This window comes from Aedes albopictus, chromosome 2, assembly GCF_035046485.1.
Source record: "Aedes albopictus strain Foshan chromosome 2, AalbF5, whole genome shotgun sequence".
Taxonomy (NCBI): Eukaryota; Metazoa; Arthropoda; class Insecta; order Diptera; family Culicidae; genus Aedes; species Aedes albopictus.
The window spans coordinates 304,246,432-304,265,881 of NC_085137.1; the positions used below are offsets into that span (position 1 = coordinate 304,246,432).

The 19,450-nt window shown below is 42.1% G+C and overlaps 4 protein-coding genes across 7 annotated transcripts in view; 1 reads left to right on the forward strand and 3 right to left on the reverse strand.

The window, feature by feature from the left end:
• The window catches only part of LOC109423868 (tyrosine-protein kinase Abl-like), a 34,151-nt gene extending 23,643 nt beyond the window's left edge, over positions 1-10,508 (reverse strand). Inside the window, exons 1-4 of the mRNA XM_062854710.1 lie at positions 10,460-10,508; positions 7,277-10,388; positions 7,054-7,218; positions 1,893-2,863 (exon numbers count right to left, since the gene is read on the reverse strand). Of these exons, the coding sequence (XP_062710694.1) occupies positions 1,893-2,863; positions 7,054-7,218; positions 7,277-10,388; positions 10,460-10,508 (4,297 nt within the window). The remainder of the gene's footprint in view (positions 1-1,892; positions 2,864-7,053; positions 7,219-7,276; positions 10,389-10,459) is intronic.
• LOC134288187 (uncharacterized) overlaps positions 1-19,450 on the forward strand; it is a 504,266-nt gene that overhangs the window by 157,650 nt on the left and 327,166 nt on the right. The gene's annotated exons all lie outside the window — the stretch shown is intronic.
• On the reverse strand, positions 6,553-12,087 carry LOC109430659 (uncharacterized). The gene is made up of 3 exons (XM_062854714.1): positions 10,613-12,087; positions 6,763-10,579; positions 6,553-6,699 (listed from the first exon to the last, which is right to left on the reverse strand). Exons 1-2 carry the CDS (start codon positions 12,085-12,087, stop codon positions 6,925-6,927), a joined length of 5,130 nt encoding a protein of 1,709 aa, XP_062710698.1. The 3' UTR covers positions 6,553-6,699; positions 6,763-6,924.
• LOC115266419 (PAX-interacting protein 1-like) lies at positions 12,154-14,547 on the reverse strand. Of its 4 annotated transcripts, XM_062852174.1 has the most exons (4): positions 14,307-14,547; positions 14,171-14,243; positions 13,098-14,114; positions 12,154-12,914 (listed from the first exon to the last, which is right to left on the reverse strand). In XM_062852174.1, the coding sequence occupies exons 3-4, from the start codon at positions 14,026-14,028 to the stop codon at positions 12,154-12,156; spliced, it is 1,692 nt and encodes a 563-aa protein (XP_062708158.1). In that variant the 5' UTR covers positions 14,029-14,114; positions 14,171-14,243; positions 14,307-14,547. The 4 variants fall into 4 exon arrangements, with proteins under 4 accessions (XP_062708158.1, XP_062708155.1, XP_062708156.1 ...); XM_062852171.1 differs by having other exon boundaries at positions 12,154-14,114; XM_062852172.1 differs by having other exon boundaries at positions 12,154-14,243.

A 19,450-nucleotide genomic window follows, 5' to 3' on the forward strand; every position in this document is an offset into this window, starting at 1 on the left:
CCCCGGATAATCGAATCACCCGGATAATCGAGCCATGCTTCTTTTCTTTTATTTGTGATGTTCTTCAATCAAAAACTGTTCCGTTAAACATAGAAGCTAACACACATAACGTTGTAGTGCCTAAACTCAACGTCTAGTATTATTACAACCATGTTTTTTGAAATTTTAGCTAGTAAAATATTTAAATAGAAAAAGTGACTACAGCGCCATTGGAGTTTGGTGTATATATTTCTATTATATTAACAGTGTATTTATTGTTGCACATGGAATCCTTTATTCATATTCATTATTTCATTATTTGCAATATTCATAATCATTATTTGCCATACACAGAGAAAAATTTCTACTCAGTGGCTGAGTTGGTCTTACTCAGAAATCAAAAAATCCTTTGTTTTCTTACTCAGTTTCCGTTAAAAGTGGGACAACCCATTGTCAATGGGTTGTCCCACTTTTAGCCGAAACTGAGTAAGAAAACAAAGGATTTTTCGATTATCTATAAGGCCAACTCAGTCATTGAGTAGAAATTTTTCTCGGTGTAAAACCAGGGTTTGACTTGAATTAATTCCCTTAATTGAGAAAATAGATGCATCCTCCATCATAAGTGCCACAAGCAAAAACGAATAATTTTATCATCGTTTTATGACACTCTTGAGTAGATATCCTCAAGAAGAAACCAATTCACCTAGAGAACATCTTGTGGAAGTGTAATAAGTTTTAGGGCATTCTTGAAATTTATTCTTCAACACCGTCTCTAGAATGGATCTCCTTAGACTTATGAGAGCTTTATCATTATTTTGAGGTTCTCATGCAGTGCTGTTGTTATGCCCGGTTTTAAGGGATATGTGTTTAAGAATTCCTGGAGAGCATTATAAAATCAATTTTGTTACTTGGGTATGGCCCAAAGTATGTGGTCTTCCGGAATATTCGGGTGTTTACCGCTTTGGCACTTGTACCGAATACTGTACACTTTCTATACTCATTGTGATTTTGCACAATATGCAGCAAAATATCGAATAAAATAGTGAATTTATACAATTGTATTATGCAATACATTAAATATAGCACATGATATCCACCATGATTCACTAAAATTTTTCCCCTGTTTACCCTGAAACTAATTAGGATGATGCTGGCAACGCTGGAATGGTCAAAATCAAGTACATATTTGAATTGCAGATAAAGTGTCTACCAGGTTTGCAATCTTGAATGGACTACTACATCAGTGGGATGCGCTTTAAAAGTAACTGTTCAACTTTGTGAATTTATACAATTGTATTATGCAATACATTAAATATAGCACATGATATCCACCATGATTCACCAAAATTTTTCCCCTTTTTAACCTCGAGCGATCGCGCTGTTGTATTTTGTACAACACGTTAAAAAATCTGGCATTTTGTACTCAGCATCTACGTAGTACTGGCGGTGGCAGCCAACCGCGCGAGCTACGAAAGATTAAATTGCTATTGCATGGATGAATTCGTCCGATTTCTGCACTAAAATATGCATATTAACCAGATCCAACATGTATTACAACTTGTGTAGATTTTGAAACCAATTAGTGACAATAATTTGGATGATAGTTTACCTCCAAAGCATCATCTTTGTGGTAAAAAGTGCTTGTTCCTCCTAATTTACCTTGCTGTGGTTCGTTTGCAACTTGCCTCGAAAATCTCTCATACGTTTTAGATGTACATCATTCATCTCATCATTTCGACATTGCTCTACTGAATATTGGAATGTTTTCAACGTGAATTGTTTCATTTGTTTATTGTTTGCTCTTCGGTTTTATTTGTCGAGTGTTTAAATAATCAAGAATGCGTTGTTTGTGCTCTAATTACCAATCATAATAGCGTACGCAAATACTATAATGTAATTAATCAATTACTTACCAATCAGTTGCACCAAGTTCGGATGTTTCATTTCCTTCATTATAGCAGCCTCTTCTAGGAAATCCTTTAGTGCCATTGTGTCCTCCTTGAGTGTCTTTACCGCTACCGTATTCCCGTACCGCTTCCACACAGCCTCGTACACTTCCCCGTACTGACCACCACCCAGCTTATGTTTCATTACTATGTCCGTCCGGCAGATTTCCCACTCGTCCGGTTCCGGACTCAGAGGGAATACTGTTGGTTTGTTCTGCTTTGGCGCCGGGTAGAGCAGAGGCGTTATCAGTCCATGGCCCTCGTGAAGTACGCTGTGATGATGCACCAGTTCGGCAAGGGTATTAAATTTAGCCTCTGCAGTTACGTACACTTTGCCATCGGAATCTTCCGATATCCTATAGTGGTAGACTCGTCCGTCATACCGTAAACTTATACTACGTTGCCCAGGTGAACTCTCGCTTTCCCGGACTAGAAAACTTCCGTTGATACCGGAACTAAGCAAGTATTCGGCGGCATTTCGCGAAATTGGCCCATGATACCAGGAGTGCTTTTCCAGGGAATTTAGAGGAGTAACGTAGTTGGAAGGAACCCATCCTACGTGACCCGAGTCGGAGTGCGCTTCGCACCATTCTCCAGATTTGTTGTAGGATAATATTCGTACTTGCTCTCCCTTTCGTAAACTCAACTGATTCTCACCACCTGCTTTAAAATCGTATAGCGCTACGAACAGTTGTGGATCGTCCTCTTCCGGACCGGGAGCCAGCAGGTTTTCTTTGGATGTCCATCGATGTGCATTTTCGAAACTGGATTGAGCTGTATTTGAGCTACCCTGGGAATGAAGCGTTCCGGTGTGGTTTTCCGAGCCGTCTTGGCTTTGAGCAAGTACATCGCCAGGAATGATGCTACCGGGTGGTGGGATGTGCGGCAATGGACGAGATTGTAGCAACGCCTCTGTTGGGTGGGAAGAGAGATTGAATAATGAAATTAATTAACCATTTCGTAATCCATAATCGAAATTGCAGATATGTACACAGCCTAGGGGAAAACTCAAGCTTGTTACCGTACTTGAATGTTTGATATTCTGCAGCTTTGAGGTAATGGAAAATAATTGATGCTTGGATTACTCCATCGTTTGCTGACAGAAGAATCACACATCGTATTGAGTCGAAACCACATGGAGCATGTGAGAGCAAAAATTTAAATTAAACCAATTAACGACTGCAAATGCCAGGGCCTCGCGGCAACGGTAAAAGGCGATTGCTAAATTTATCCACACATGAAAATATTTGGAAAGGGTTCGTAGACATTGATCTTTAATGATTGATCGAGGATGCATTAAGCAAAGTTGTAAAAATAACGTTAAAATGCTATTTGAAAGGTTATTATATCATCTCAGTGAGTCAGCAAATACAAAATAGTAATGTTATTAAACAAATTCTCGATTGAATAACATTTGAAGAAAATTAACAGATACAAGTTGATCCAAACAACTGAGTGAACATCAATGAAAAAGTAAAAGGGAAAGGGAAATAATTACGGCAATTCACAAAGAGGAAAGAAGAGATGACATAAAAGTGGAAGGCAGTTATAATCGTGGGGTTTGAGTAAAATGTTTGCGATTTTCCTTCTGGTAAGTCAACAACAAAGCTTTCTTCCCGCAAATCTAGCGTCATCGCACATAATAGTTTTGAAGCAGTGCTGTTGCTGTTGTTGCTCGGTACACGCTTGTTTGTGTGTAAAACTGCGCCCCTTGTTATCTAAGAGCTCTACATTCGGCGGCTTTTTTTTTGCGGTATTTGATAAGAAACGCGGAACATAAAAACTGGAAGTGTGTTGTTTGCATTTTTCATTATTATGTCTGTGTTGTAAATGTACCAGTAAACTTGTGGTTTAGTTAACCGAACCAATGACTGTGTTTATCATTGTAGTGAAAAGTGGGGCAAGACGGATATTGACTGAAGCAAACATTGCTTTCCTAAATGAAGTGGTCAGCGTTAAGGTGAAGGTCTCTTGCGTCCACTTTCCAAATGACGAATTTTGCATCACGAGAATACAAATTTGGAGATCCATCAAACGGAGCGGACTAATAATGTTTCTCAATGTGTTTTTGTGTGTGAGCAAGAAACAAGTAGTATTTCCAGTCTTGTTGGTCTACTAGATAATCAGATTTGTGCTCTTGAAAATTTTAATGGATTGCAAGGCAGCCATTGTGGCGGCCATCTTTATATTCTGTGGAGCGGACCTGGTGTGATGGCTAGAACACTTGACTATCACGCCGAGGACCTGGGATCGAATCCCACTTCCGACAAACTCACAAAAAATGCGTTTTTTTCCTTCAGAAGGGAAGTAAGGCGTGGGTCTCGAGATGAACTAGCCAAAGAGCTAAAAATCTCGTTAATACAGATAAACAAAAACCTTTATATTCTAACAGTCGTACCCTTAAGACAAAGAGTATCAAATCAATTAACAAACCCGGGAGATTTCAAAGGCATACACACTTAGAATAAATTACAGTATTCGGTGAAAAAAATCATCGAAACTGGTATGTAAACAAGCAAACTACAGTGTTACGGCGAAATCGATAAAATTATAGGAGATAATCGGTGAAATCTATGAAAGCACCGAAGAACTGGTGAAATTAGATCAATTTACAGGAGATCTGTAAATATTTTGGGATGGGATGGGAAAGTGTTCAATTTAAGAAGCCTTAACTATATTCTCCTATTTTCAAAAGTTTTGTTAATAACTGATTATTAATGACGATATCAAAATACTAACTCATCATACATATCGTACATGCGACACATACATTTTATTTGGTGAAATATTTAACAAATTGTAACGGTTTGACTCAAGTTGAACTGAAATGTACTACATATTGAACGTATACATATAAATTTAACATTTTTTTCTTGATAAGGTACTTAATTTGTGGTCCGTCCAAAGTCTAACACCGTACATCAAACCGTTTTTAATTATATTTTGTTTAAGATTTTATAGAGGCATTTTAAAATCTTCCCCTGTGTTATAGGGATAGAGATTTTTCAAAACATCATCGCTTTTCTTCTTCTTCTTCATGCAACATCAAATCACCAATTTGGAACATAATGAGTGATACTTACTGCATAGACATTGAACCACAAATATTTGTTAAATTTTACATACTAAAATTTAACGTAAAATTGCTTAATTTTCTAAATGTGGTGAAATGTGTTAACTTTACATATCATTTTTATATAGAAAAATAGTTGAACACGTGAAATTAAAGACATCAAACGTAAATTTAGTTAATTACCTTTGAATAAGCCAAAAAGAATTTAAATTGAACTATAAATGACGAAGATATCATCAAATCACTTTTCCATGTTTTACGAACAGCACAATGTGAAGCGCAACAGCAAATATTCATGTATTAAACGAATTACCTTATTATGACCGAAAATGGGAATTTCCAACACAATTCGATTTTGGTATTTCAGCTGAGGTTTTGTTTTATTGATTCCAACTGAAGCCGAACACTAGATCTCTGTTATTCAATTATTTAAAGAGTTAATACAAAAACATTCGAACTCGGTAAATAAAATGTCCGCTTTGGCTGTTTCAAATGTAACATAACAAATGAAAATAACTATTCCAAAGCTGCATAGACATTGAACCACACATATTTGTTAAATTTTACATACTAAAATTTAACGTAAAATTTCTTCATTTTCTAAATGTGGTGAAATGTGTTAACTTTACATACCATTTTTATATAGAAAAATAGTTGAACACGTGAAATTAAAGACATCAAACGTAAATTTAGTTAATTACCTTTGAATAAGCCAAAAAGAATTTAAATCAAACTATAAGTGACGAAGATATTACCAAATCGCTTTTCCATGTTTTACGAAAGTGACCTCAAACTTTTGGTCGATTAAATCAAGAGTTAATTTACTTAATAACTTTTTTCCTACATTTTTAGCCAAGTTCGGCAAGAAGCAGTTGAAAGCTAATAGAAAAAAGGTTATATTACTGCTCTCATCATAAAATTTGGTCAACCCATTTTCCAGCGACACTGCCGTAAGTTTATATTCATTTTTTGGAAAATTTGGCAACTTTGTATTAAGTTTACATACAACTGTTTTCGTAAAAGTTTCACATAAATCATGTTCAAAGTTACATCTATTATTATTATCTATTGAATGGTACCTAGGTTTTGAAATCGGACGCAAATTGGCGGAGATATGGGACTACAAAAATTACATGTTTTTGAGGGGGTGAACCCAAACTTTTGATCGGGAGTGTAGGTATATGTTGCATTGGGTGGATTATCGCAAAAAGCAGGTGGGGACACTGTCGTTATTTTTGCACGATGGTTGAAATTTGATTCAGTGTACTGATTTTTTTTTACCAAAGACTTTTCTTTTTTTTAGCACGTGCTGTCCTTTCGTACTTGAAATCCATCTGCTGATTTATTCATAAAAGTTTACTCTTGCTTTAAGGGTGATCTTGCAAGTGTTATAATTTATTTATGTTTAGATATTTAAACATTTTTTTTTTCGTCAAATATTTCTCCTTCTCTTAAATATAGGCTGTTGTTTCATATAATACGGAATGTCATTATAATCATAATAATGTCTGTTGCGACAGGAATGAAAGGGCGACCACTGATTTTCGTAGACGATTTATTATCGCTTTAAAACTGTAAATATAGTTAATTTCAGTTCAATGTTTCATTATTATTACTAATTGTCTTACTTTTCAGTGTCCCTTATAGTTCTGGACCCTTCTATTGCACTGTCCAACTCGGTTTTAGGTTAGTTTTTAGTGCCTAATTAGTTTAGATAATTTTAACATTTAGTATACAGTTTTGCATGTAATTCAATAGTTTTACCTTCACTAGTTTGTAAGCTGGAAACAACACTAGTCTTAAGCACAAATACGTAATTTTAAGGTAGAATAATCAACTATAATAAGTAATAGCATGAGTAGCAAAATTCACGTTCTGTCTCTGTAGTTTTTCGTTTTGTTTTTACCCCTTTCCCTTGATGTCATATCAATAGTGACGGCTTGTCACTGAAGTGGTTGAACCGTTTGGGGATAGGGTGCCCATCTCGACGGTACCGGTAACAGTCTCCCCCCGGTGCTCCCCTACGAGTCCTGGGGTAGCACCTTGTCCACCTACGTCGAGTACAGCCAACCTAGTCGTTGGTCTTCTGAAGCTTCCCTGGCGAGTTTGTACAAGTGCTTGGCGAATACGACCATCTGCTCCTTCGAAGATCTGCGTAACCTTGCCTCGTATCCACTCACATCGCCGAGCGCCGTCTGCGACAAGGACAAGGTCGCCAACCTGCAATGGTCTAGTTTCGTTAAACCATTTCGGCTGTCTTCTTATGACTGGTAGATACTCCACCAGAAAGCGTTGCCAAAACTTGTCCAGCTGACTCTGTATTGCTCCCCACGTGTCATGTAGACGCTTTTGTGATTCCTCGATGCCTACACTACTTTGCTTAGCGCCACTAGAGGTCCCCAAAAGGAAGTGATTGGGAGTCAATGCTTCCGACTCCTCAGAGTCTAACGGCAAGTATGTCAGAGGCCTCGAATTTACAATGCTCTCTGCTTCAACAACCATCGTTTGCAATCCCTCATCGCTCAACTTCCCCTCTGCATAGGCATCTTTCATTGCCGCCTTCACAGACTGTACCAACCTCTCCCAAGCACCTCCCATATGTGGAGCTCCAGGAGGAATGAAGCTCCACTTCGTGTTTGAGTTGGTGAACGTCGTTGCCAATTCCGTGTCGATCTGCTCTCGCAATATGCGTTCCGCCCCCTGGAAGTTCGTTCCGTTGTCGCTGAAGATTTCTATCGGCGATCCTCGGCGACCGATGAAGCGTCGTACACAAGATATGCAAGAGGCCGTTGATAAGCTATACGCTATCTCAAGGTGTACAGCTCGTACGGTGAGGCATGTGAAGAGGGCGATCCACCTTTTCACGTTTGAACGTCCTACTTTTGTTAGGAATGGCCCAAAATAATCCAGGCCAACATAGCTGAACGGACGGACATTCATCGCCAAGCGGGCTGGAGGAAGTGCCGCCATCGGTGGATTGCAAGGACGCGCCTTGCGAATCTTGCACAGCTGACAGCTATATGTGACCTTCTTTACGATTCTACGTAAGCCCGAAATGGCGTAGTGTTGACGTAGCTCGTTGACAATGGTTTCGTTGTTTCCATGCCGGTAGCGCCGATGATAGTCTTCTACCAACAGGTTGACAGCACGGTGCTTCGCAGGCAGAATTATCGGAAACCGGGTATCGTAGGTCACGTTCTCCGCAGCAACAATACGGCTACGCTGCCGCAATAATCCGAGCTCGTCAAGAGCAGGCATCAGCTTTATCAAGTTGCTTTTCCGATCTAGGAGTTGTCCCGTCGATTCGGATTTATTCCTCTCCAGGGTAGCAATCTCGTCCGGGTAACTTTCTCGCTGTACGAGCTTCCAAATCGTCCGTTCTGCACTGAGCAACTCAGCTTGTGAAAGTGGACCACGGAGCCTTTGAGCCGGTTTTGCGATGTTGAAGATGAAACGCAATGCGTAGGCTACGGCGCGTAGCATTCTATTCCATGACGAAAAACGCTCAAAGTCCAGTGTTGGAACGAATGCGAAATGGAACAGTACTGATGGTCTGATGTCTTCGTTTGTAGACTCGATTGGATTGGCTTTTCTGGGCCACGATTCCTCTGAATACCGCAGAAATTCTGGCCCTTTGAACCATTGGCTTTCCGGACTGAAGTAAGGTCCACGACCCCACTTGGTTGCCTCATCTGCTGGGTTGAGCTTGGACGGAACCCACTGCCATTCATTAACTTTCGTAGTCTCCAAAATTTCTCCGACTCTATGGGCTACGAATGGTTTGTAGCGCCTCGGGTCTGAGCTAATCCACGCTCTAGCTGTCGTAGAGTCCGTCCAGAGGAACCTCCTGGAGAATACGATAGGATGATTATCCTGGACGAATTTCAGTAAACGTGTACCGAGGACACATCCTTGCAGTTCTAATCTCGGAATAGACATCGGCTTAAGCGGAGCTACTTTGGATTTACCAGAGACCAAAACACAGGCAAACGTTCCATCTCCAACAGCCGTTCGGATGTAAGCTGCACACGAGTACGCTATCTCGCTGGCGTCCACGAAAATGTGAATTTGGGCATCTTTGTACGTTTGTTCTGTTGCTCGAAGGAAATAACATCTCGGTATTCTTACCGCTGCTACAAACTCGATCATCTTCGTCCAACGATTCCAGTGTTCAAATACTGCGTCGCCGACTGCTTCATCCCATTCTGTCCCAGCTCGCCACAAGTCCTGAATAAGAACCTTCCCGTGAATAACGAAAAATGCCAAAAGTCCGAGAGGGTCGAACAAAGACATTACGCATCGGAGCACCTGCCGTTTCGTCGGACGACTACCGCTATCCAAGAGCTGCCTGACGTCCTCTCTCAAGCAAGTGGAGAAGCTTAACTCGTCCGTACTTGAGGACCAAAGCATCCCGAGCACGCGTTCAACTTGTTCATCCGATTCAAGATACAGCTTTTTATTGTCTTCTTGGGCTGTTTCTCCAAGTGCTGCCAAAACCCTTTTGCTGTTCGACCTCCAATTGCGAAGATGAAAACCGCCGTTACGATGTACTAGTCTCACTTCTGCAGAAACCTTCTCCGCTTCGCTTTCGCTGCCAAAGCTGTCGAGATAGTCGTCGACATAATGGCTCTTCAATATTCCTTCCACGGCTCTTGGGTATTGCTGCTGGTGTTCCGAGGCATTTAGGTTTTTCACGTACTGCGCCGATGCAGGCGAGCACGTTGCGCCGAACGTAGCGACGTCCATGAGGTAAATCTGCACTGGTTCATCAGAAGTTTCGCTCCACAGGAAGCGCAGGGAGTTTCTATCCTCAGGTCGGATGCCCACTTGATGGAACATCTGTTCTATATCTCCGCTCACAGCAACGGAATACATCCGGAAGCGAAACAGTACAGCTGGTAACAATGTTAGCTGGTCCGGTCCTTTCAACAAGACACTGTTCAGCGATACACCAGAAACTTTTGCTGCTGCGTCCCATATAAGCCGCACCTTTCCAGGTTTATTTGGGTTCGTGACGGCTCCTAGCGGTAGAAACCAAATTCTCCTGGCATCTGCCGTCTCTAGGTCTGTTGAAGTGGCTCGATGAGCATAGCCTTTGTCGATGTATTCCTGTATCTGCCGGCCAATGTTCTCTTTCAGAGCTGGCTGCCGCTCCATCCTCCATTGAAGGCACTGATGTCGTCGCAACGCCATGCCGTAGCTGTCCGGTAGTTCGATCTCGTCCTCCTTCCACAGTAGGCCTGTTTCGAAGTGGCTACCGATTCGCTTAGTCGTCATCTCCAGCAATTCCTGAGCACGCCTTTCATCCGGACTGAGCGTAGTTTCCAGCTGCTTCACTCCATTCTCTTCCACCGCAAAGAACTGCTTCACACTATCGTGTAGCTCATCGTCTCTCGTACATCCGCAAACATGGAAGCAGAATCTTTCGTTGTTTCGAGAACTTTGTCGCCCATAGACACACCATCCCAGTCGCGTCTTAACGGCGATCGGTCCAGTTCCATCTCCTTCATTTATCTTCAGCGGTACAGCAAGCTTCAGGTTGTCCACTCCGATCAAAATTTCCGGTTTCGCATTGCGGTAGCTTTAAATGGGCAGTTGCTTCAAATAGGCAAACTTTTCTGCCGCCTCTTCTAGCTCGAATGTTTGCGTTGGTAGGTTCAAGTTCCTCACGGTATGAGCGTTCACGAGCTTACGAAGTCGCTTCTGCCCTGGTCCGGAAATGGTGAACGATACCAGACGAGAATCCTTTTCTTCCCTCGAGGTGTTCCCGGTCCAGTTGAGGCAGATTGGTTGCGATTCTCCAGTCAAGCCAAGCTGCGCTACCAGATTTTCTTCGACCAACGTTGATGAAGAGCCCTCGTCCAGGAAGGCAAAGGTGTTAATTTTGCCAGACTTCCCATGAAGCGTGACTGGTATGATCCGGAATAGGATACCCGAATCGAGTAATTGGTGAGTGTGAGTGCTGCCTGCTTGTGTTGTCGGAGTCGTAGACTTTCCATGCAGCAGTGGATGGTGTTTGAATTGACATCCGTTTACATTGCACCGATTATTTATCCGACAAGATCTTTTTCCGTGACTGTACAAGCATATCTGACACAGGTTCAGTGACCGAATACGTCGCCAGCGATCGTCGACGGAAAGAGCCCTGAACGCTTGGCATTCTCGAAGCTTATGGCCATCTTTATCGCAATGGAGGCACCCGCTCGACTTGTGCTGCGATGACGTCGAAGAGAGTGTTTCGTCAGTCCTGGTTACGTGCGAGTTGATGAACCCTTTCGTCTTCTCTCTGTTCCCGACCTTTCGTGAATCCTGTTCGTAGAGCACCACACTTGAAGCATCTTGCATTACGCCGACCATATACTCGCTGAATGTCTTGAGATCCACCCCCGCACGGCCGCGCTTGAAACCTGCCCACATCAGCTTCTGATCTGCGGGCAACTTCCCAATGAGCTCCTGCAGGAGAGTGGGGTTCGACAAATGCGCTCTTTCATCCGCTGCTTCGATGTGGTCACACAGTTCTTGAACCGCCATCCCGAACTCAATGAGGGCTTCCAACTTGTCTCCTCGAATACTGGGCATCGCTTTCACCTTCTGCAACAAAACGTTGATAAGCAACTCCGGACGACCATATCTCATCCGCAACGTCTCTATCACTTGAGGTACGGCAGTTGGAAAGACTAAACGACTGCGCACACTTTCTAATGCACGTCCTCGCAAGCATCTTTGTAGGCGCACCATGTTTTCTCCGTTTGTATACCCGCATGTTCTTGTCGTGTACTCGAAGTTGGAGATAAATATCGGCCATTCGGCTGGATCACCAGAAAACGTAGGCAGATCTCGTGCTAAAGATTGACGAGAGGTTAGCTGTTGCTGTGTGGGCAGTTCGTCCACTCTTCTGTCCTGCCCGTTCACGTCTGGTACCGTGCCTACAGACGACACTGGCGGAGTACCGACAGGAAGTTGCTGCCTCGAAGGCTGCTGCGTTGGAAACTGTTGTAACAATGGTGCCTGCAGTGGAAACTGTGGCAGCAGATTCGGCTGCTCTGCATACTGCTGGATTGGATACTGTTGAACCGGACGTGCCTGCATTGATGTCCAACTCACTGAATGCTGTTGAAGTGTAGACGGCTGCACTAACGGCGGCGGCATCGACGGCTACTGCATGGGCGGCAGCTGCTCAGACGGTTGCTGAGCCGAACTCAGCTGCATTGGTCGTTGGATTTGCGGCACAGATGGCCGTGGCACTGGATGATGACGTTCTACATGCTGCTGCTCAGATGGATGCTGCGTTGAAGATTGCTGCACCGAAGGCTGCTGCACCTGAGAATGGCGAACTTGACACTGCTGCATACGCGGGTGAACAAAATACTCCTGTGCTGAAGGCTGTTGCACTGACGGCCGTTGCACTGACGGCTGCTGCACTGACGGCTGCTGCACTGATGGCTTCTGCATTGATGGCTGCTGCACTGATGGCTGCTGCGCTGATGGCTGCTGCACTGGTGGCTGCTGCGCTGGATGCTGATGCTCTACGTGCCGCTGCATCGACGGTTGCTGCACCGAATGCTGATGCACTGGGTTCTGACGATCTACAATCTGCTGCACCAACGGCTGCTGCATCATTGACTGCTGCACAGAGAACAGCTGCACTAACGGCGGCTGCTGCACTGGAGGCTGTTGCTCTATGTACTGTTGCACCGGTGGCTCCTGCATTGCGGATTGCTGCCCCGTACGTGACTGCAACAACGGCTCCTGCACTGGTGGCTGCTGCACTGGATGCTGACTCTCTGCATGCTGCTGCACTGGAGGCTGCTGCATAGCTGATTGCTGCACTGTTGGCTGCTGCACTGGGGGCGGAAGCACTAACTCTTGTTGCACTGGGGGTTGGTACCCGAAAGCATACTGTCGTAGGTGTGGTACTTGGGTTATTGCAGGGGGAAAAGGAGTGTGTTGGGTAACAGTCGGTTGCTCGTTATTTATTGCACTAGAGCGCGCGTGGGCTATACGCTGCTGCTCTTGAGGGGGAATTTGCATGATTGGATGTGATTTCGGTTGAGAGATATTGTTTATTTCGATTTGGTTTTCGGAGGCATGACACTTACCTTGAAGGAACTCGTTCGGCCGGTGCTTTGGGATAGCACCTAGCGGTTTGGCTACCGGTTGTACGAGCTCGTCGTTACTGCCTACCGTTCCTATGTTGTCGGTTTGGGCCGCTGGCATCGACACCGTCGTTAAACGGTACACAGTAGAATGCATTCCTTCTATCTCTTCTCTGCATAGCTGCAGCTGTTGCTGCAGATCCGCCAATTGAGGCGATGTTGGCTCCGACTGCAGTAAGCAGCGCTCCAGTCTCACACGTAATTCACGGATAAGATCCTTGGCATTGTGTTGACTGATTACCTCCGGCAGTGGTTGAAGATCGCTAAAGTCTCCCGTGGCCTCGAAAGCAGGGATTGTCCGATCGCGAAGAGGGGAGCTGTGCAGTTGAATGTCCAAATTATCTGCCGCCGCTGCGGCATCCGAGTTCCCCTGACGTGGATGAGTGTCGTGCTGCTGAACCACTGAAGCTGCTGGCTGGCGATTTCCCTCAGCCGCGCTCGTTGTCTGGTCCGCGCTGCTCTCGATCCAATCTTGGACTCTCCTTCGGCTATCCGTTCGACTCACCTGGCTTCTTCTCTCTACTTCGGCGGCAATCGAAGCTTCCAGCAATTCTCGTTGCTCCTCGAGGAATTTCTTTTCCAGCTCAACCTCTGTGCGCCGTTTCTGCAGCTCTTGGCGTTCGCGCAGACGTGCCATACTCTCCGCTAGTTGCGAAGACGATCGACTCGTGACACTGGCTCTGGAGGAAGCGCGGGAGGTGCGTTTACAGCGGGTGCACATCCACGAACGATCGGTAATTGATCCCGTAACGCCGGCACAACTGAAATGCCACCACGCATCACAGACGTCGCATTGGACCAGGTTGTCCGCTTCGTCCGGCCGGTCACATCCACCGCATCCATACTTGTTGCTAGTGGCGGGATGATGACTCATCTCGGGTGAAAATTTTAAAGAAGTGTTGCGACAGGAATGAAAGGGCGACCACTGATTTTCGTAGACGATTTATTATCGCTTTAAAACTGTAAATATAGTTAATTTCAGTTCAATGTTTCATTATTATTACTAATTGTCTTACTTTTCAGTGTCCCTTATAGTTCTGGACCCTTCTATTGCACTGTCCAACTCGGTTTTAGGTTAGTTTTTAGTGCCTAATTAGTTTAGATAATTTTAACATTTAGTATACAGTTTTGCATGTAATTCAATAGTTTTACCTTCACTAGTTTGTAAGCTGGAAACAACACTAGTCTTAAGCACAAATACGTAATTTTAAGGTAGAATAATCAACTATAATAAGTAATAGCATGAGTAGCAAAATTCACGTTCTGTCTCTGTAGTTTTTCGTTTTGTTTTTACCCCTTTCCCTTGATGTCATATCAATAGTGACGGCTTGTCACTGAAGTGGTTGAACCGTTTGGGGATAGGGTGCCCATCTCGACGGTACCGGTAACAATGTCCGTTCGACCAAATGTAATTTCCGTCATATATTCGACCAAACGTCATTCGACCAAATCCATATGGACCATGTCATCAATTCGCAATTGATAAATGCATGAAGGATAATTACATGAGACTTATGTTGCCTGAAAGTCATGTATGGAACTTTTGGTCTACATTAGTCTCATGAAATTATCCTGTATGCATTTATCAGTAGCATAGCGCTAATGAATTGAACTAATAGCACTGAAATGAGAAACGCAAAGAGTAGGTATATTGAATTTCACTTTCATGCTGGCATTCAATTAAATTGAGGGAAACATGGAGGATAGTGTAATGGACGACGCTTTGCTATCAAAACGAATTACCTACTATTTTCATTACCGTTTACAACTGCTTCGTGTGCACATGTCATATAAAGGCGATTTCTTATTCATTAGTAAAACCTATAATGAAATTGACCACTAAATAAAACGGTAGTAATCGACATTGAACAAAGGCAGTTGAACTCTCGACGTATATATGCCATCGTTGGTGCATCAATAAAACAAAAAAGCGGAAATATGGCATCTCCAAATATTGTGCGTCTGGTACGAACGTCGGTCATCAATATTAATTGTGAATGACAGACACCGTCGACGTCGTCGATTGGTTGCACAAATTGTTTGAAAAGATACCATACGGCATCGTATGGAGAGCACTGCACATGGACAGTGCATTGTGTATGTAAAACGGAAGCGACAAAAATTGCATGAGAAAAAAATGAAAATTGTTTGTTATGCAAGCCGACGAACGATGGTGTTGCATATGCACCTGATATATGCATTGTAAATGCAACAAACGTCTAAGCAGGTTTTGTGTTACGTGCAATTTTGTAGAAAAGTATATTTCGCTACTTTATTTGAAATTTTAAGATCGATAATCGATTATCGCTTTTTTGCACCAATTCCAGTATGTTCACACATTCATTAAGTGTTTGTGCGTATTCACTTACGACTAATCACATACCATTACTGAACACATTAAGGTAAAATATTAAAACGCACTAAAGATGACACGGATTATTTTTTTTTATCGGATACCTACTGAGACCAATCGATTCCCGGATTCAACACCAAGAAGCACAAGAATTGGCAATGATCCAAAACTGGTTGTCTCTGTTTGTTGTAGCTGCTGCAGCTATAGCTCACTTATCTGCGTTACCAATATGCCTATAGACACCGTACACAACATCTAGCCTTAGCACTGACCAACGGTGACCGTGAATCAGAGAGGGTGGGAACGTAGGAAGCTTGCACATGCCAGGTTGTGCATACCTAAAGCCAACGGTCAAGGTCACTTCTAGCGTTGAAAATGCAAGTTCTACTGAAGTGCAAAGCGTTTTCTGATTGATAATTCGGTAAGTTTGGCTCTAGTATGATTTATATGTTTTCAAGTGCAGCTTGATCGCCAAATAACAGTTGAATTTGCAATCCTTGCTCGGTATCCCGATACATTCAAATCTACATACTATTCAATAGCACATATTCATGTATTAAACGAATTATCTTATTATGACCGAAAATGGGAATTTCCAACACATTTCGATTTTGGTATTTCAGCTGTGGTTTTGTTTTACTGATTCCAACTGAAACCGAACACTAGATCTCTGTTATTCAATTATTTAAAGAGTTAATACAAAAACATTCGAACTCGGTAAATAAAATGTCAGCTTTGGATGTTTCAAATGTAACATAACACATGAAAATAACTATTCCAAAGCTGTGTACTGACTTCACCCTAGTAGCCTAAAAATTGGTCATCGACGGCCATAGCTATCTCGCACTCCTTTGAGCTGTTTTTTCGGGTGTGATTACGGCGTAATTAAAACAAGCATTATTCGAAAACTCATCTAAACTAATTGATAGGGGGCTGTTTGTAAACTACGTAGGGTCTGGGACAACCAAAATTTGGTCTACGTAGTTTATGAACGGCCCCTAAACAACCAAAAATTTGGAGAAGGATCGCAGTAAGCTTCGCCGCGAACGGATGCATTTTCTCTGCTTGTCAGGTTTTTTCGCGTTCCAATACAGTCAGTTTTTTTTCTACGCGGTTTTCATTTACGAGGTTTTTTACGCGGATTTTTGAATAAACGCGGTTTTTTACGCGGATTTTTGAATTACGGCGGTTTATTTTTACGCGGATTTTTTTACGGTGTTTACGTGGATTTTTAATTTTAAGCCGGAATTTTCCCATGCATTATTATAGAGTTTTTCTACATATTTCTGTAGTTTTGGTGCTTAACAGCATTAAAAAGGTAGAATATGATGCAGAGTAATTTTCTGAATATCCAAGGACATCCAAACTGTTCTTGAGTTTAATTCCTAAAGTCTACGTCTGTAACGGTAACTTCTTGCATTATACAAAGCAACGATTTGTAATCTATTTTGCCCAGTAAGTCTTTTAAAAGTTCAATAGACAGTTTCAGATCAGTTGGGATATCCTAGGTCATCTAAACTGTTCTGGAGTTTAGATCCTATATTCTACGGGTGCAGCGGTAACTTCTTGCATTATACAAAACAACGATTTGTAATCTATTAAGCCCAGTAAGTCTTTTGAAAGTTCAATAGACAGTTTCAGATCAGTCGGGATATCCTAGGTCATCCAAACTATTCTGGAGTTTAGATCCTAAAGTCTACGGGTGCAGCGGTAGCTTCTTGCATCATACAAATCAACAATTTGTAATCTATTATGCTCAGTAAGTCTTTTGAAAGTTCAATAGACACTTTCAAATCAGTCGGAATATCCTAGGTCATCTAAACTATTCTGGAGTTTAGATCCTAAAGTCTACGGGTGTACCGGTAACTTCATTCATAATACAAAGCTACTACTTGTAATCTTTCATGACTTACTGAACATCTTAAAGTTCAATAGACAGCATGAGATCTGTTGAGATGTCTAAGGACATCCAATTCTTGAGATTACATGAACTTTTTTCATTGTACAAATTTACGATTCGTAATCTATTATGATCAGAGATTATTGTATCTATCTATTAGATAATTATGTCTATTATGTCCATTTCTGGCTGTTCAATTGGCTGATTTGAAATATTTTAAAACTATGTTGGAATAGTTATTCATTTAAACCCTGTCTAATTATGTATAGTTACTATTTTTAGCTTGAGAAACTACTGTCATAGCCATAGACTTTAAAAACAGAGTTCCAGAACACTTAGGATTACCTGGAGTATCCCAAAATTTTCTAAGAATGCTTTGTGACTTTTAACTATCAACCCTCGAGCAATCGCGCTGTTGTATTTTGTACAACACGTTGAAATTATCTCGCTTTTCGTGTTCAACATTAGCGTGGTGTTGACGGTGGTGGGCAACCACGCGATTTACGGAAGGTTAAGTGAACATGATTTACTGCCTGTACTTCGACACTTATGCGACAACTTTGAGATGGAGTCTTAGCAACGAACCGGTTTAAACCAGTGTTGCAAAACTTCACCTCATTCATTTGAACATTAACCAACAAATCTTTTTAAACATTTTTACTTCTATTCATGTTTAAAACGATTTCATTCAATGAGAAGCGAATCCTTGCCAATTGAATACATTGTCACTCGAATGAGTAGCTGGGCACGAAACACGAAAAAACCCTGCAAAATTCCGCCAGACTGAAAAAAATATCGAATGTCGGGTCAAAGTTGGGTATTTTTTTATCGAATGTTGAGCCACTGTTGGACCAACATCGACCAAGTATTGGGTCCATGTTGGGTTTGGTGGCCAAAATAAAAAATATGTGAATGATAGGCTGATGTTGGGTTTGACGTCATCAATGATGGTAAAAGCTTTAAAGCTTAAAACAATAGCTTGGCAGTTTGTGTAACTTGTAGAAATTTTGAGTGACAGGCAAAAATCTTAAAATGTTGACTTAAAATAATTCGTTGAGTTCATTTTTTTAAATATAAAATCAAGAAGGAAATTATTGAGTTAAAATTTATAAAACATGGTTTTCATTTACGCGGATTTTTGAATTAACGCGGTTATCATTTACGCGGATTTTTGAATTAACGCGGTTTTTTACGCGGATTTTTTAATTAACCCGGTTTATTTTTACGCGTATACCTGACCGTACCGTCGTTTTCAGAATTTCGATTCCAATGAATTAAAACTGCGAAAAATGCTTATTGAAGATTTTGGTAGGGAAAATAAAGGGCTTCTGAAGCGTGCGTTTGATGCACAATGTTTCATTGCATTGGGAAAGGAATTACAAATTGAGTGCTTTTTCGCGATTCCGCTTATGGCGTAGCAGCCGGCACTACGCCGTCCAGAGCGTGCAGAAGATTCGCGTCGCTATAATGGCCAGGACCGGCAGGAGGAGCATTTTTGAAAAGTTGTGTGAAGGCTTGAAAATATGTGAACAAGTAAATTAACAGAGGAAAAACGGTAACAGTAGTTGTTTCGTACATGTTCCGTCCTCCAGGATTCCTCGTGCGTGCATCATTTTAGCAGAAGAGCGCTGGCCGAGCATACTTCGATGGAGATATTGCTATTAGTGTCCTGTTTCGCGGTCTCGCGAGAAGCACGCCTTTTAAATTGGATGATTAACTTTGGACCGCACAAGCAAAATGGGTGAAAGCTTTCCAATATTCATCGTATTCCATTCAATTACATTATTTACACATGCATATATTTTTTACCCATATTAAACACATCTGGAGCGTTTGATACGATATGTCCACGCATCCATCCTCCCCTGTAGATTCTAGAATTGTTTCGACGGAAAACAATGGATTACTGCACGAACTAACAATGTTTTTGAAGAATGCTGTCTTTATTTTTTTACATATAGGTAGTACGTTTGTATCTGTTATTGAATATACATTAACACCAGTGCTGCTATTGGTCGTGACCACCCCATGACGAAGACCAAG

Bases quoted from the DNA above. Each gene is read 5' to 3' on its own strand.
- LOC115266419 (XM_062852171.1), bottom strand. From the start codon at position 14,028: ATGAGTCATCATCCCGCCACTAGCAACAAGTATGGATGCGGTGGATGT.
- LOC109430659 (XM_062854714.1), bottom strand. From the start codon at position 12,087: ATGCAGGCACGTCCGGTTCAACAGTATCCAATCCAGCAGTATGCAGAG. The intron at 10,580-10,612 runs GTTTGCCTATTT...GCCCATTTAAAG, and splicing joins CTAGAAGAGGCGGCAGAAAA to CTACCGCAATGCGAAACCGG.